This window comes from Nicotiana tabacum, chromosome 9 (assembly GCF_000715075.1).
Source record: "Nicotiana tabacum cultivar K326 chromosome 9, ASM71507v2, whole genome shotgun sequence".
NCBI classification, from domain to species: domain Eukaryota; kingdom Viridiplantae; phylum Streptophyta; class Magnoliopsida; order Solanales; family Solanaceae; genus Nicotiana; species Nicotiana tabacum.
In genome coordinates, this window is record NC_134088.1 from 121,363,785 (window position 1) to 121,381,410 (window position 17,626).

Sequence of the window (17,626 nt, forward strand, 5' to 3'; positions counted from 1 at the left end):
TGATCGAAGCAAGAATATAGATACAAGATATCACTTCATCACAGAGTGCATTGCCAAGAAGGAAGTCATGCTCAAATATGTGAAGTCTCATGATCAGGCTGCAGATATCTTTACAAAACCTCTTAAGTTTGACAATTTTGAGAGATTGAGATCAAGTCTTGGAATGAAAAAGAAAAATCAAAATTAAGGGCGAAATTTGTGGGGCTCATATTGAAGAAAAACAAAGAAGTAAATGGGAGGTGCCTAACTTTATTGACAACTTTGTTGAAGAAAATGGGAGGTGCCTAATTTTGTTGAAACATTATAGGACTAAATCAACAACAAGACATCTTTTTTGTAGTAGTTGAATGGCATCCCTTACTATAAATAAAGGCATCCATTCTTCATTTCAATCACACTAAAATAAGAGAGAAGCAATAGAAGTTAGAGAGAGTAATCCACAGATTGTAGTCTGTGAGATAAATAGTGAGTGTGAGTAATATTGTAGTAATGTGTTTTAAATAAAGAGTATTATTTCTTTCAAGATTGTAGTAGTATCTTGACACTACTAAGTTGTAATATTATAGTGGTTATATTGCTCCGCTCGGGTATTGTATTTTATCCATTAAAAGAGTTGGTGTCGTTGTTACTCTCTTGTGTTATTATTATTTGTCGTGGATATTATTCCTGGGCGGGATTATTATTTTTCCCAACATGAAATACTAATGTGAAGACAATTACCTTTCAACCATTGAACATAGTAGGTCATGAACATATTTGGCTTCATCCAAGTCACCCTTTATCGGCAGACAATTCAACCAAAACGGAACAACCTACCAAGGAATTCAGAATAAGAATTGTGAAGAAATTATAACAATACTACCTGGTACAGTGGAGAAACATCACTTCATCTACGAAGAACAAAATCTATATGCTTGCTTTTATCATATTTCAACATGTGAGCACATGCACAATGAAACAGACCTTTATCAGACCGGTATTAACAAAAGTTGATTGGTTCAAGCGGAACGTTCATCTCTGATGATTTCTCATCAGTGTCAATATCGTTCTTGACACCTGAAGGTAACGATGATATCAAATCAATGATCACAAGTGATTAAGTAAACAACCTCAAAACCATCTAGATGGCCAATATCTTTCATGAACTGCCTTGAGGATTCTGCGACAGGGAATGGTGGCTGAGGTGGGGGAATATAAATCACTCTCAACCTGCTTTCATCAACAACACGTCCTGCTTCTTTCTTGAACTACAAGGAGATCGTCACCAGTTCAACAAACTAAAATGCTATAGCCACTAATTAAAGCTGCTATGATCCACCATTTAATAAAACTTATTAAATTTTCACCCAAACACCAGCATGACAGTAAAATACTGCAATGGAGTTACAATTTTGAAGTCATGACAAATTCAAAATATTAAATGGTTAGTACTAGTACCATTTCCTGGGTAAAATCTTCTGGAGTGGTGCCAGGATTTGCAACTACACTCCTAAGTAAAAATCTGTCCTTGCATTGCATGTCAGAAGGGGCCTCCTTCTGCGCTTGCATTGTTACTACAGAAGATGCAAAAATGAACACAAATGACTAACCATGACTTTAATTGCATAAAACACACAGCTTCTATCAAAGTTTAATCCCCATTTATTTAAATTTTCATCCGCAAAATTCAATTGACCTTAGATGACTTCACTTTCAAAAAATTCATTGCACAGTATCGTTTTTCTTTTTCTTAGTGGGTGAAATTACCTACAACATGACAAGTCGATCGAGGCAACACAATCCCTTTGTTGGGACGAACGCAATACTTTTTGGCATTCGTCGTTTTGACCTGAAAATAATGTGTACAAGAAATCGAAATCGCTACTGATTAACCCTAAAAGCGACATGGTTTTCAGTCTTATTTGACAAATGAAGCGAGCAACTGATCTGTTTCTTCAGCTCGACTGATCAACCCCATTATACACACATAGAGAAAAGCATTAAAAAGATTATGAAAATATAATGCTACAATAACAGAGAAGAAAAGATGGGAAATGAGGAAACTGACAGGGATATTTGAGGTCAAGTGGTTCGACATTCAGAAGCTCTCCACTGCTCATTTTCTCCTGAAAGCAGAAGGTCAATCAGAAGGGAAATAAATGTATCAAATAGTCAAGAGAACAACAGAAAGAGGGAGAAAAATAAAGAGATAGCGAAATAACTAGGAAGACAGAAACAAGTATGCCATTACTAAATTTCAGTAAAGACCCTTCAAAATTCAGAATTCCAACTCAAGCATATATGACCTGAAGGCATAAGAATGCACTAACAAATAAACATTAGGGATTTTAAAAAAGGACAAACCTGGGCCGAGCCAATGCTTTCCCAATGAAACTGACATATCTTACCAAGTGCAAAAACAGCAGAATAATATACGTTTTCATTCTCAGGTTCACGAGCTCGAAAATGCATTATCACTACATTGATCCTTGAAACAGCCTCTGAATAATGTCATAAGATTTAGTAAGCACAAAACTATTATAGCACTTTTTGTCTAGTTCCCCATGATGAGAAGGATCTCAATATCACATTTAACGATATTACACCTGTAACAAAATGTTTGAAAACGGCACCACCATATTCCGCATAAAGCTCAAGTCCATAAAGCGCACGCTGAACACGACAAAATGATGTTTGATTAAATCAAATTAGGAGCAACTTGAATAAGAAAACCTCTCAGCAACAACTAAGGCTCCCGTACCTGTCTAACTGTTGGATGTTCGTCATTGCTTGCATCCAAAAACAAAGGTAGAAATACATCACAGTACCTAGTTAGACATAGGAAATAATTTTTATCAAAACGGTGAACCCAGCCATTTAAGAAAAACTCATACACACAAACCCACTTCAGAGTCACTTCAGGGCATTCCATCACAAGGCTAGCAAAGATATCAATTGGTGTACATCTCTTTTGAGCTGTATTTTCTTTGCCCTTGGCAGAAGCAACAACAACAACAACAACAACAACAACAACAACAACCCAGTAAAATCCCACTAATGGGGTCTGGGGAGGGTAGTGTGTACGCAGACCTTACCCTTACCACAAAGGAGTAGAGAGGCTGTTTCCGAGCAGAAGCAAAAAAAAGTGAAAAAATTAAATTAAAAAAAGGAATAAGATATATATAGATATAAATAAATAAGTAGAGTGTTAGAATGAAGGTGGTTATCATGTCTTGCACTTACCCACATAGGAATAAGATATGATGACAGCTCGTCAAAGAAAGGCAAGAATGCTGCCTTGAAGGTTTTGATCAATGTTTTTAATATTCGACGGAGCTGATTAAAAAAATAAACCTTTACGTTATTTGATAATAGCAGTAGAACCAACGTGAGTATTGCATAAAGAGTACAACAATGTGTTACTTATATCTGAACTTCATACTTAAAAATGGAACATACCTGGACAAAAATATTATCTTCTTGCTCTTTTACCCCCCTCAGCAATTCATCTTCCTCAGCATCAAAGTCTTCTGATTTTGCTCTCTCTTTGAGTTTTCCGTTTCTGTTTGAACTTTCTGTAATGACATGCTTTACCTCATCCACTATTCTATGAAGCTGACCTTCATTGACAAGTGGTCCACAGATATGAAAGAAGAAACAGATAACTGAAAATCAGGGGTGTCAAACCGGGAGGTTGGGCTGAATCTGGATTGGTTAAAATAGACTGAAATGCTACTTGGGTTGAAATGGGCTAGGTTAAGATGGATTAAACAATGAAGTTTTGCCTATATATGTGCAACGACCCAACCGTCATTTTGAGTTTTAACACCCTGTTTCTTGATTTGAGACTTCCTATAGGTTCATACAATGGTTTGGGACTTGCGGGTATGGGTGGTTTGGATCCCGAGGGGTTCAGGGGTGTTTCGGCGCCATTACATGCAAATTGGAACTTTTTAGGATTCTTTACATTGACTTTAGCCCTCGATTTGAGCAGTTACGCTTCGTTTCATGTTTCGAGACCTTGGATAGACCTGTATAATGTTTTTGGACTTGTTTGGATGGTTTGGAGGGGTCTCAGAAGCCTGGGGTGATTTTTGGGCCTGGGTCAAGATGAATTAAACAAGGAATTTTTGCCTATGTATGCAAAACTATAAACCTAATTACCACTATTAGGGAGGTTCCTATTTAATTACCTAATACAACTATATTTATCAATTGTATACAAAGCTCTGTTTTAAAAGGCATTTCTGGGGCGAGTCCCGGGGCGAGGCGTACCAAAAATGCCCCGGGGCGATGGTGGGGCGAAAGTCTCAAGATGCGTACGCCCCGCAATTTGGGGCGTACGCCCGGGCGTTCGGGGCGCGTATTTTTAGCAAGGAGTAAGCCCCAGAGACTTTTTCAAATTAAAAGAAAATTTGTTAAATTAATCCTTCATATAATACCCAAATTCTCAAAAGTCAGTTTGGTAATTACTCAAAAAGTTTAAAAAAGAACTCAAAAGTATTAAATTTAAAAGTAAAGACCCTTTTTAATTTTTTAAGCCCTAATTCATGGTTTTCCCAATTTTTTATCTTGTCCGCTAGTCTGCTAATATCTCCCAAAAGCAACGAATGTTTAATTTTTTTTACAAATACAAAGAGAACTATATTTTTCTTCATAGCAGCAAATTCAAAGTTCAAATTGCAGGTTAATCATCCTTTTTGTTCCTCCATATAGAAAATTTTATTCTTTTAGACTCGAATTACTTGTGCTTGTAAGTAACGTATAATAGATTGTTTTGATTAGTTTTTTGTGGGGATGGAGCATACATATATATAGTTTTCTTCAATTTTTATGCAATTTTACCTGTTTATAAATATTAACTGTCATTATATTATTTTATAAAATATTAAAAATTAAATACCTATGGGGCTTACGCCCTGCTGAGACATATGTAAAACGTCCCGACTTACGCCCACGCCTTTTAAAACACTGATACAAAGTTGAAAAGGAAGATCCTTAATTCTAGCACATTAAATGGCTCTAATCTTAACACCTCCCCCCCCCCCCACCCACCCATACCTCTCATCCACCCCCACGTCTCCTAGCTAACCCCACATCTTTAATCATGTCAAATTATTTTCTTTCTCATTTTCAAAATTTCTCTCTCTCTAAGACAATTTATCAAATTCTCTCTCTAAAATCATCTCTTATTAAGTTACTGGGTACTGATTTCATATCTCTCGAACTAAACCTAGAATCCACATTGAAATATTGTTGATATGAACTTCATATATTCGATTATCAGGCCCCATTTTAGAGTAACAATGTCTAAGAAAGCTACATCAATGAGAAGTCCCCAGAAACATAACGACATTGATTTGGGTGATAGGCAAACCTAACTGGCAATGAAGGTTCATATGTTACACGAAAGTTGTACGATATTGTATGAAAATTGTATAATGTTGTATGAAGCATACCAGGCAAACTGTAACTGACCACACGTTTGAAGATGTATCAAAATTGTATGAAAATTGTATACGAAAAGTTGTATGATGTTGTATGAAAATTATATGAAAGTTGTATGATGTTGTATGGAGGATAATAGAAAACAGTAATTGGCAATGAACCCACGTTGGAAGATGTATCAAAATTGTATGAATGTTATGAAAATTGTATGATGAGTTGTATGATGTTATATGAAAGTTGCATGAAAGATGTTAGAAAATTGTAACTAGCAATGAACACACATGTATATGCTTCTATACTGTATCATAACTTCTTTTTTCCTGCTCGATTGGATTTGCCCATTGATTTTTAATTTATTTGAGTTTGTTAAGTAGTTAGTGTCACACATCGAGAAATAGATACCTATTATTATGTAATCACTGTATATAAATAGGCATTGTACCATACTTTAATTAATTAATAAAATTTTTCTCCCGTGCATTGTCATGTGGTGTTAGAGCAACCATGAGAAATTTATCGTTGTGCATAAATTCCAGCGACTCGGAAGAAGTTTTCCGGCGAAGATCCGACGTCCACGCGCCGGTGCGTGAGACTGTTCCCGGCCAGATTTTGGGAAAATTTCTTCAGAACAGTCTCTTCTCCTCGCAAATCTCAACCTACCCATCCAATTAAAATCAAATTCCGACCATTTTTATATTTTTTCGGTGTGAACAGTGAGTTTTTAGTGAGAAGGGTAATTCCCAGAAAAATTCTGCTTTTTCTGGCGCATGGCATTTGTCAGAAGCCTTTAACTCACAATTCGTTGAATCCAATCCAGATGGTTTCTTTACCGGATTACATGGAGTTTCTTCAGTACAAAACATGTAAACAGACATCTTAAGGGATAACTTTCATTGTTCAAACAGATAGTAGCGTGACTTGTGTCTCCCAATCTTCTAACCTCTGAGTCTTGGGTCATTGATTCAGGTGCATCTGATCATATTTCTAGTAACAAATCTCTTTTCATTACTATTTCATGTTCTCAATCTCTTCCAACAGTCACAATGGCCAATGGGTCTCAAACTATGGCAACTGGAATAGGTCAAGCAAATCTACTTCCTTCCTTACCTTTAGATTCAGTTCTTTATGTTCCCGGTAGTCCTTTTAATCTCATAGCCGTTAGTCGCTTAGGCAAATCACTTAAATGTTCTGTTTTATTTCTTGATGACCTTGTTTTTATACAGGAACGCAGTACAGGGCGGATCATTGGTAACAGACATGAATCAGATGGACTTTATTACCTTATCCTTGCAAAATTACATGGACTCATATCTTGTCTTCCTTCAACAATTTGTCCTGTTATCGATTCACCAGATTTATTACTTAAACGGTTGGGACATCTCAATTTGTCAAAACTTCAGAAAATGGTACCTGGTTTATCTCACTTGTCCACTCTAGAGTGTGAGTCATGTCAGCTCGGTAAGCATACCCGCTCCCATTTCCCTCGGCGTCTTGATAATCAAGCAGGGTCACCTTTTATATTAGTCCATTCAGATGTTTGGGGTCCTAATCGGGACAGTTCTACCTTGAGATTCTGCTACTTTGTCAGTTTCATTGATGATTATTCCGGGTGCACTTTGATATTTTTGATGAAAAATCGATCTGAGTTGTTTTCTATTTTCTAGACCTTCTGCGCTGAAATTCAAAATCAGTTTGGGGTTTCTATCCGCACATTTCGTAGTGATAATGCTCTAGAGTATTTGTCTTTCCCATTTCAGTAGTTTATGAACTCTCATGGGATTATTCATCAAACATCTTGTCCGTACACATCTCAACAAAATGGGGTAGCTGAAAGAAAGAATAGACATTTTATTGAAACTGCTCGTACCCTACTCATACAATCTCATGTTCCGTTGTGTTTTTGGGGGATGCAGTTCTTACATCTTGCTGTCTTATTAATCGTATGTCATGTTCAACTATCCAGAATCAAGTTTCATTCTCTGTCATGTTTTCTCACTTATCTTTGTTCTCTCTTCCACCCCGTGTCTTTGGAAGCACGTGTTTTGTTCATAACCTTACTCCAGAAAAAGATAAGTTAGCTCATCGTGCTCTTAAGTGCATATTTCTGGGGTACTCGAGAACGCAAAAGGGGTATCGATGCTTTTCTCCTGACCTCCAGCGGTACCTTATGTCCACTGATGTTACCTTCTTTGAAACCCAATCATACTTCACAAGTCCAGGTAATCACTTAGATATCTTTGAGGTGCTACCAGTTTTATCTTTTGGACATTCAGTTACTATCTCCCATTCATCTTCCTCTACAACTCCAACTTCACCACCTACAGCTCCAGTTGCAGCTCCACCACCTACATCTCCAGTTGTAACTCCACCACCTATAGTTCCAGTTCCACCACATATAGCTCCAGTTCCACCACCTAGTCCAATTCAACCTTCTGCAGCTCCACCACTCTTGACTTATCATCGTCGCTCACATCTAACATCAGGCCCAGGTGATTCATGTCTTGCATCAGATTCTGCACCTACTGCGGACTTGTCTCCTCTTAGTCAACCAATTGCACTCCACAAAGGTGTACGATCCACACTTAATCCTAATCCCCATTATGTCGGTTTAAGTTATCATCGTCTGTCATCACCTCATTATGCTTTTATATCATCTTTGTCAACTGTTTTTATCCCTATGTCTACAGGTGAGGCACTATCTCATCCAAGATGGCGACATGCTATGATTGACGATATGTCTGTTTTACATGCGAGTGACACTTCGGAGCTTAAGTGACACTTGGGAGCTTGTTCCTCTTCCTTCAAGTAAGTCTACTGTTGGTTGTAGTTGGGTTTATGCAGTAAAAGTCGGCCCGGATGGCCAAGTTGATCGACGTAAGGCTCTTCTTGTTGCAAAAGGATATACTGAGATTTTTGGTCTTGATTATAGTGACATTTTCTCTCCCGTGGCTAAAGTAGCATATGCTCGTCTTTTTTTGTCCATGAATGTTGTACGTCATTGGCCTCTTTATCAGTTAGACATTAAGAATATTTTTCTTCACGGTGATCCTGAGGAAGAAGTTTATATAGAGCAAGCACCTGATTTTATTGCTCAATGGGAGTCTAGTAGTCTTGTATGCCGATTGCGTAGGTCACTATATGGTTTGAAACAGTCCCCTCGAGTTTGGTTTGGTAAGTTCAACATATTTATTCAGGAGTTTGGCATGACTCGTAGTGAAGCTGATCGCTTTGTGTTTTATCGGCATTCTGCTCCTAATCTGTTTATTTATCTGGCGGTTTATGTTGATGATCTTGTTATTACTGGCAATGATCAGGATGGTATTACTAATCTGAAGCAGCATCTCTTTAAGCACTTCCAGACTAAGGATCTGGGCAGATTGAAGTATTTTCTAGGTATTGAGGTCGCTCAGTCTACCTTAGGTATTGTTATTTCACAACGGATGTATGCGTTAGACATTCTTGAAGAGACTGGAATGATGGGCTGCAGACCTGTTGACACTCATATGGATCTGAATGCTAAGCTTCTGCGAGATCCTACCAGATATAAGTGACTAGACCTGACATTTCTTTTCCGGTGAGTGTTGTAAGTCAGTTTATGGATTCTCCCTGTGATAGTCATAGGGATGCAGTTGTTCGCATTCTTCGATATATAAAGTCAGCTCCAGGCAAAGGGTTACTATTCGAGGATCGAGGCCCCGAGCAGATTGTTGGGTACACAGATGCTGATCGGGCAGGATCACCTTCTGATAAACATTCTACGTCTGGATATTGTGTTCTAGTTGGAGGTAATTTGGTCTCTTGGAAGAGCAAGAAACAGAATGTAGTTGCTCGATCTAGCGCCGAAGCCGAATATCGGGCCATGGCTATGGGAATATGTGAGCTCGTTTGGGTCAAGCAGTTGCTCAAGGAGTTGAAGTTAGGAGAAATCAACAAGATGGAACTGGTGTGTGATAATCAAGCTGCTCTTTATATTGCATCAAATCCGGTATTCCATGAGAGGACTAAACACATTGAGATCGACTGTCACTTTGTCAGAGAAAAGATACTCTCAGGAGATATTGTTACAAAGTTTGTAAAGTCGAATGATCAGCTAGCAGATATTTTCACTAAGTCTCTTACTGGTTCTCGTATTAGTTACATCTGTAACAAGCTCGGTACATATGATTTATATGCACGGGCTTGAGCGGGAGTGTTAAGTAGTTAGTCATGTATAGTGTCCCACATCGGAAAGTAGATACATATTATTATGTAATCACTATATATAAATAGGTGTTGTACCATACTTTAATTGATTAATAAGATTTTTCTCCGGTGCATTCTCACACAGTTGCAATATTTTGAAACTATATCAGGTTTTCTTTTCTATACTCGTATCAAATTAATTATTATTTCTAAATATATTTGCATATCAGTTTAAAGCCTCGAGATGAACTTCAATGGTTGTTAATGGCAGATTCTGTGCAAGAGAAACATGAATTGTTTTTAGAGTAGAAGCGTCTATATGAATTAAGAGATACGTTAGCAAACCAAAATCTCTCGTCTCTGCTTGAAACTTGTAATGCCCTAATTATGGTAGTATTTAAGGTAACCTTGAGGCCAGTAGCAGAGCTAGAATGTTTTATGCGGGGATCAATATAAAGAAGTAAATCTACGAAGAAGTCAAGGGGTATCAACATAGAATGTATATACATAAAAAGAAAATTTTTACTTAACAGGGTCAAAATTTAAACGATGTAACCAAATGATACTATTAGTGAAAATCTCCCACTTAAAATCCTATTTAATTTCAAATGTCAATGTTTAAGCATTTTAATAAAGTTTAACCATGTCTGTGTAGGCTTTGATTCACACACTAAGTAAGAATTAAATAAGGAGCTCCTACTTTACTTGATCCCCTGAACATATTAGCATGCAAGTCATTGTTCTTTGTCCTCATATCTTCTCTGTATAAGAGATGTGCTAAGCTTTCTTTTGCTTCTAAATGGAATAAATATAATTGATATGAGTTTGGACAAGTGTTATGTATAGATTACTACTCCCTCCGTTTTAAATTAGATGAGTTACTTTTCTTTTTAGTCTGTTTCAAAATAAATGACACATTTCTAAAATTGAAAATAATTCAACTTTAGATTCTTCATTTTACCCATTTTATCATTAATGATAAGTTTTTATAACCACACAAATGTCATAGTCCACAAAGCTTTTACCCCTTAAGCTTTTAAGACCACAAGTTTCAAAAGTCTTTTTTTTTCTTAAACTCCGTGCTGAGTCAAAGTACCTCATCTAAATTGAAATGGAGGGAATATTGATTATTGAAGGAGAAAAAATTGGAGTAATTTACTGTATGGGAATGTAAAGGCCAACAGTATGATCAAGTTGGAACATAAAAAGTTCAAAAGAAACACTGCAGAGCTTGGATTAAAAACTTGCTCCCGTTTGGCCATTGATTTTGGCTTCATTTTTTCAAAAAAAGAAAATTGAAATACATTGTTTGTTTATGAAATATGATCATGTTTTGGAAAAAGAAATTTTAAGTTCCCAAAAACTGATTTTTGGATGAAATTTTCTTCCAATCACAAAACTTCAACTTTTCTTCAAATAAAATGCATGTCCAAACACAACTTCAATTTTCAAAAACTTTTTTTTTTAAGCTTCAATCAAATCTATGTCCATACGCTAGCTAAAGAAACTGTCTTAGTTAGAACCAAACCTGCAGGCAATCATTCAATCTATCCAACATGAATGGACATACTTCTATCATAGGCTCCTGCGTGAGATAACAAATCAATTGTCACTTTCTCTTTATCCAATTGGACCTTAAACATTTTGCGCACCCAGAACAAAAAAGGAAAAAAGAAACAACATAAGTACTGATGTTAATTAAGGACAACCTCATGCAAAGCTTCTATCAAAGACAATATTATATCGTCTGACAACTTTGTGAAATATGACTCACTTCCACCTTGCGCAATCCCTTTCTCAACAGCCAGTTTAGCAGAATACAACAGGTTATACATGGCTTGAACATGCAAAAATTAGAAAATTTGCATCAGCAAGTGGAGAACTTACTTGAAAACAAAGAAACCTTATGAAATCACGAGAATTCTCACCTTCAACAGCTGTTTTCCTGACATTGTGGGTATGGAATTTCAGAAGCGGTAAAACGATTGAAACAACCTGTTTCATGCCTTAAGCCATTGATATCCCTTGTTTTAATTTGACTTCACTCAACAATACATAAAAAAGGCAGCGCGGTGCACTAAACTCCCGCTATGCGCGGGATCCGGGAAGAGTCGGACCACAAGGGTCTATTGTACGCAACCTTACACTGTATTTCTGCAAGATGCTGTTACCACGGCTCGAACCGGTGACCTCCTGGTCACATGGAAGAAACATTATGTGTTACGCCAAGGCTCCCAATACATGAGAAAATGAAAACGTGCAGGTGATCATTCATGCCAACCTGGGGAATCCATGGGTAGAAGTCTTCCTCTAATTTGTCAGCATAGCAGCAGAGGATTAAACAGATTGAAACAGGTTCAAGTTGAGCACATTGAATAATAAAAAAGGGCATGACTTCACTCGTGTAAGGAAGAAAATCCCGTCCCAAACAAGTGCAAATGTTACCACATGTCTGCAATGAAACTAAGAAAATAAGAAAAGGCCAATCTAAAAAGAAATTTGATCTTAAAATCGAGTAATTTAGACATACCCTTAGCAAGTTCAAAGAAATAGGTTCACCCCCCTTCGAGTATAATCCTTGTAATGATATAATCCCTTCCATAACCTTTAATGACAACAATAAAAAGGAAATAAATACGAAGTAAGCTCTATGTTGAGAAATGACCAAAGGTAAATAAGCTAACACCAGCACATGCCAAGACAATAAAAAGAATGCCAAGAGAGGTGGAAAAGTAACACTGTCATTATTTTGTTGCACATAATTGTTGAAAGAAGTTGAAACCCAAAAAAAAGTAATCTATATTATGGTTTGGCTATGATAAAGCCATGTGATAAAGCATAACAAACGAAATAAGAACAAAGCAATCCCAATCGATGGCATCAATATATGTGTTCAGTATCCCATGATCAGTAAGGAACTAAAAAAGATGTGTCAATCTGTAACGACCCGGCCGGTCGTTTTGACTATTGCAATTTTGTTTCCCCATTTACTGCTCAAATTGTGAATTACAGTTGTTATTTGGCTTGCCGGGGTAATTGGTTTGGGTCCGGTGAGGTTTTGAAATGATTTGGAGCACTTAGTTCCAAGGTTTAGAATTTAAGTTGAAAAGGTTGACCGGATGTTGACTTATTTGTAACGACCCCGGAGAAATTTTGCTAAGGAAATTAAGGTTTGGTAGTGCCGAGGTAGATCAATTAGTACAAAGATTAGTTCGGACTTTTTGGGTTGAGCAATGCACCAATATGTAAAGAAACTTTTTGTCGGAAAAAAGGGTCATTTCTGCGACCGTAGTGGTCGCAAAATCACTCTGCGGACCGCATAATGGTCGCAAAGTGGATCAGGAGAGGGGCAAGATTTGAGGAAAATCTGCGGTGCACTATGCGACCGCAGACCTGTTTTGCGGTGCATTATGCGACCGCAGAACAAGTATGCGGGTCGCATAATGACCGCAGACCGGGTCAGTCACGCCCAGTTTTGGAGGCCAAATTATGCGGCCGATATGCCGACCGCATACCAGTTATGCGATTGCATAACTGCATCATAGCTTCCATTCTTTCTAATTTTTGACCCGATCCAACTTCGATTTATAGCCCTTGAAGCTCATTTTTGAGCCAAAATCTGACATTTTAGAGAGAGGTGAGAGCATTTTAGAGAGAGAAAGCGAAGACTTAGTCATTTATCCATCAATTCTTGTTCAAGTTTTGAAGATTTCACAAGGATCTTGCTAGGGCTTCAAAGAGGTAAGAATTTCTTTCCCTAATTCTTCAATTTCGAGTTTAGAGTAAATATGGGTGAATAATAGTATGATTCTTGGGTGTAAGAGTATTATGTATACATACCAATAAGGTTGTGGAAAGATTGTTAAGTTCAAATGGGTAAAGATTGGGTTAAAAATGATAGAAATCTTTATAGATTTTAATTAAAGATTTGAGGCTCGAGTTGATGTCGAAATTTGGTGAAATTTGTACAGTTGGACTCGTGGTTGGATGTGCGTTCATACTTTGTAACCTTTGTGAGAGGTTCCGAGGCGTGGGCCCCACGGATAATTTTTGAGTTAATTTCGGATTTTATTGAAAAATTAGTATTTTCTTATGGAATTAATTACAATAATTGGTATTGACTGAATCGAATTAATTGTAGTTAGATACGAGGCTTTCGGAGACAAATTCTCGTGGCAAGGGCATAGCGGAATAAAGAATTACACGGTTTGAGGTAAGTAACAGTTCTAAATTTGGTCCTGAGGGTATGAAACCCAGGATTATGTGTTATGTGATTGGTTTTGAGGTGACGCACATGCTAGGTGACGGGTGTGTGGGCGTGCACCGTAGGAATTGTGACTTGGCCAAATTCCTTGGGACTGTATAGTTGAAAAATCTATTGATATCTGTACATCCTCTACATGTTAGAGAAAATTGAGCTGAGACTCGTATTAAAAATCATGCTTAGGCATATATTGTTATTGTTGGTACCCACTGGGGTCATTTTTGTAGTTGAATAATATGTTCAAATTGTACTTTTTCACTCAGTCATGTTTATTCATTTTATATCATACCTCAGTCTCTCTTATTTATTATTAATGCGTCATATCACTATTTTTGGGCTGCTTATCCTGATTTATGAGAGCCCGAGAGACTGGAGAGGTTGATGACTGAGTGAGACCGAGGGCCTAATTGTGAGGATATTTATGGATTGGTATGCACGCCGCATCATGTTTATTGATTTATGCCATGATTGGCTTGATATAGCGCTTGGGCTGAAGGAGCCCCTCCGGAGTCTGTACACACCCTCAGTGAGCGCAGGTCCCTATTGAGTGCGAGTGATGAGTGACTGTGAGGTTGGAATGAATGGGAGGACTGAGTGACTGTTACTCTGAGAGGATGCATTGATTTCATTATTTGCTGCATTTCAGTTGTCATATATCATTATTTTTGGAAATTTCAGAAAAACATTATTGTCTGTTTCAGTTAAATTTGATATTAAATTACTATGAATTTCTAAATGTTGAACTTGAGAGCATGACTACCCTTTTATGTGGAAAAGTACTATATTTGGACTTAGTTGTGAAGCTCGTCACTACCTTCAGTTCTTATTTATTATTATTAGTTACTATGTTGGTTGTACTCATACTACACCCTGCACTTCGTGTGCAGATCCAGGTGATCCCGGATACAGTGGGTGTTGATTCTTTTGTACAGTCGATTTTTCGGAGATACAGAGGTAGCTGCCATGTTTCGCAGACCTTGTCTCTCCTTCCCTATCCTTTTGTTATTATATTTGGTCTCAGATTATTATTAGACTTGTAATGTATAAATGCTCATGTACTCAGTGACACCAGGTTTTGGGAGTGTTGTATTGGAATTTGCTAGATTTTTTGTATTGTATTAAACATTATGTTTTCAAACTTAAAGGAAATCGTGGGTTATTGATGTTGTCGGCTTGCCTAGTACTGAGATAGGCGCCATCACAACATGTTAGGATTTTGGGTCGTGACACAATCCTATAAGCATGGCATCAATACGTGTGTTCAGTACTCGGCAAAGTTGGTAGAAGACCTGCTCTGCGTCTTCTCTAAATTTCTCCTTGCCACCAGCAGACCCAACAAAGCTTATGCACTGCAACGCTAGGCCATGAAGTCTGTGATTAGACTTAAGATCTGCATTTCTCAGGACAGCTTTCAAGTGTGGCATAACAGTGTCATAGTAGGTCCAGAAGTGCCCCTGTTGACGTTTAATATATTAGCCTTCATGATTGATAATATAAGAAGAAATAGAACGGAGTCGAGAATAAATGCGCCAGTTAATACCTTAACAGATAGAGAAAGACGAGACAACGCCCTCAATGCTGCTTCTTGGACCATTAGTTTGCTATTCTGCATTTCAAGCAATAAAAGGACATGGAAAATTACATCATTAGTCCCCTTGCAGTTGTCAGCAGTGACATATCTTTATAATTCGATGACCTCTATATTGACACACCTGTATAAGTACAAGCAGTTTGTTAACTAATTCATCCAGGTAAGGTTTCAAAGTTTCTGGCTTGTTGCACTCACAGAACTTCCAGAGAGCTAACGCGGCAGATGCCTATAAAAATGCCAAAAATGTAAAAGGACCAAATTACTTGGCATCAGCAACTGAACGGATTCACATCTACCACATCTTTAGGCTTATGTATTTTTTCCGAACCTCCACTGACATTTAGTAGTAATTATTACTTCCTCTATAATCTCATATAGTAGAATCATTCAATGTTCTTGTAAGTCAGCAAGAGTGCTCTTATTGCAACCCAAATAAAGTCATAACATAAAATTTCCAGAAACACACTGCCGAAGCCAATAAATTAGAAAGAGTTAATAACATCAATTGTAAGAAATTCTAGAAGAGATATTACACAATATAATCCTTAATTTGCCTCGTGTTTGAGAATGAAAAAGTGATTGTCAAGGACCAATTGGGAACGAGCCTTACAGCAAAGCAAATGAAGTCATATATAGCCAAGAGACTTCTTAGATTATCTCAAAGATTATCAAGAAATCAAGCAGAATGAAATAAGATGGGTGGTCTGATAAAGAGCCAACTCCGAGAACTGTGGAATATTTACTCTTAAACGCAACATTGTTAGGAATCAATATTCTCTTTGTGGATAAAATTACAATTTAAAAAATTAAAGGGGGTATCAGACTTAGGCAAGGCTAAAGAAACTTTATGGTATATGAGACCCCTTGTTGAGGGGTGCAGTAAGAATAAAAACTTTTGTTGGTTGTTTCATGTATCAATGATCGAAAATCTAATCCTTTTTTTAGCTTGCAATTGTTTATTAGGAAACTTGCAGAATCCATGAACAGCACATACTATCACATAGGACAAACCTGCACTCTTGGGTGAGAATAATCCAAAGTTGCAGCTAATGCAGGAACTGCTTGGTTATGGTATTGTTCTCGATAATCTGGACAGTAGACAGTCGACAAGTTCTGAATTGCCTCGCAAGCAGCCAGTCTGACTCGAGGATGAGGATCTTGGAAACAACTTAGAGCCATATTCACTGGTTGCTTCAGATTCTTAAACATCACCTGTAATACCAAAAAGAAGCCATGTTTACGGAGTAATTGCCTAAGGATTAAAAAATCAAAGATAACTTTAAACACGTAATAAACATAGTGTAAAGCATTATGGTACAGAATAGGGGCAAATTATCTTAGATATTTAAGCAAATTGCCAGCAAAAGGCACCTCTTAAATGCTAGGAATTGAAATAATGTTATATCTATTATAATCAAACCAACTACTAATATATTTAGACAGGTATTGTACGTACCAGCTTTGAGCAACCTTTAGCAATGCAAGCAAGTGCATTGAGAGCTGCATGGTGCTTCTCCCACTGTGGGGCAACCAAGTAAGCAGACAGCTGCTCTTTAGCAGTATGCGCAATACACTTACCTCCTAATGCAACAGAAAACCTGCCTAAACAGTCCACACCAACTTTGAAATTACTTGTTGCCCCTGTATTATCAGAGCCGGTCTCGGCACTATGCCAAGCGGGGTCATCCTCAATATCTAGTACTCCCTCCGTTTCAATTTATGTGAAACCGTTTGACTCGGTTAAGCACACTCTTGACAGGTATCAAGTTTGTGGGAAGGGTTAAGATAGTCAACAAACTTAAGAGCAAGGGACTCTGGATCCTTGTGTTTCATCAAGTAGAACATTGACTCAGCCTCCGAACATTGATCGGAAATGAAGGTTTCAAACGGAACCCTAGAACCAGGCCTCAGAATCGCCTTCATCTGGGCATTTTGAAACTGAGTCAAATAGGTATCCATTACTGTATTGATTGAGAAATCTAGAGGGAGACTACTCTAAATGATGATTGGAAAAAATGAAGGCAGGCTAATGTTTCAATTGGTACCAAGTCAGCGCCTCGTCGAACTGAGCATTGCACCATTTTTGAAGGAGTTCCTGAAAATTCGGTATCTAGACTCTCACATACAGTATGAATATTCAAATCATTACTATTATATTATAG

General features: G+C 37.5%; 1 protein-coding gene across 1 annotated transcript; it reads right to left on the reverse strand.

The window, feature by feature from the left end:
• Window positions 1–2,270: 2,270 nt before the first annotated feature.
• LOC107794183 (importin subunit beta-3-like) lies at window positions 2,271–17,423 on the reverse strand. The gene is made up of 19 exons (XM_075221304.1): window positions 17,215–17,423; window positions 16,921–17,062; window positions 16,476–16,676; window positions 15,586–15,690; window positions 15,414–15,479; window positions 15,163–15,327; window positions 12,140–12,214; window positions 11,891–12,061; window positions 11,750–11,802; window positions 11,538–11,554; window positions 11,319–11,446; window positions 11,138–11,194; window positions 3,439–3,624; window positions 3,223–3,315; window positions 2,886–2,971; window positions 2,741–2,807; window positions 2,586–2,652; window positions 2,344–2,480; window positions 2,271–2,285 (listed from the first exon to the last, which is right to left on the reverse strand). The coding sequence occupies exons 1-19, from the start codon at window positions 17,421–17,423 to the stop codon at window positions 2,271–2,273; spliced, it is 2,040 nt and encodes a 679-aa protein (XP_075077405.1).
• Window positions 17,424–17,626: the final 203 nt, after the last annotated feature.

Bases quoted from the DNA above. Each gene is read 5' to 3' on its own strand.
- LOC107794183 (XM_075221304.1), bottom strand. From the start codon at position 17,423: ATGGATACCTATTTGACTCAGTTTCAAAATGCCCAGATGAAGGCGATT. The intron at 15,691-16,475 runs GTTTGTCCTATG...GCATTTTTATAG, and splicing joins ATTCTCACCCAAGAGTGCAG to GCATCTGCCGCGTTAGCTCT. The intron at 2,808-2,885 runs GTGGGTTTGTGT...ATGTCTAACTAG, and splicing joins TGCCCTGAAGTGACTCTGAA to GTACTGTGATGTATTTCTAC.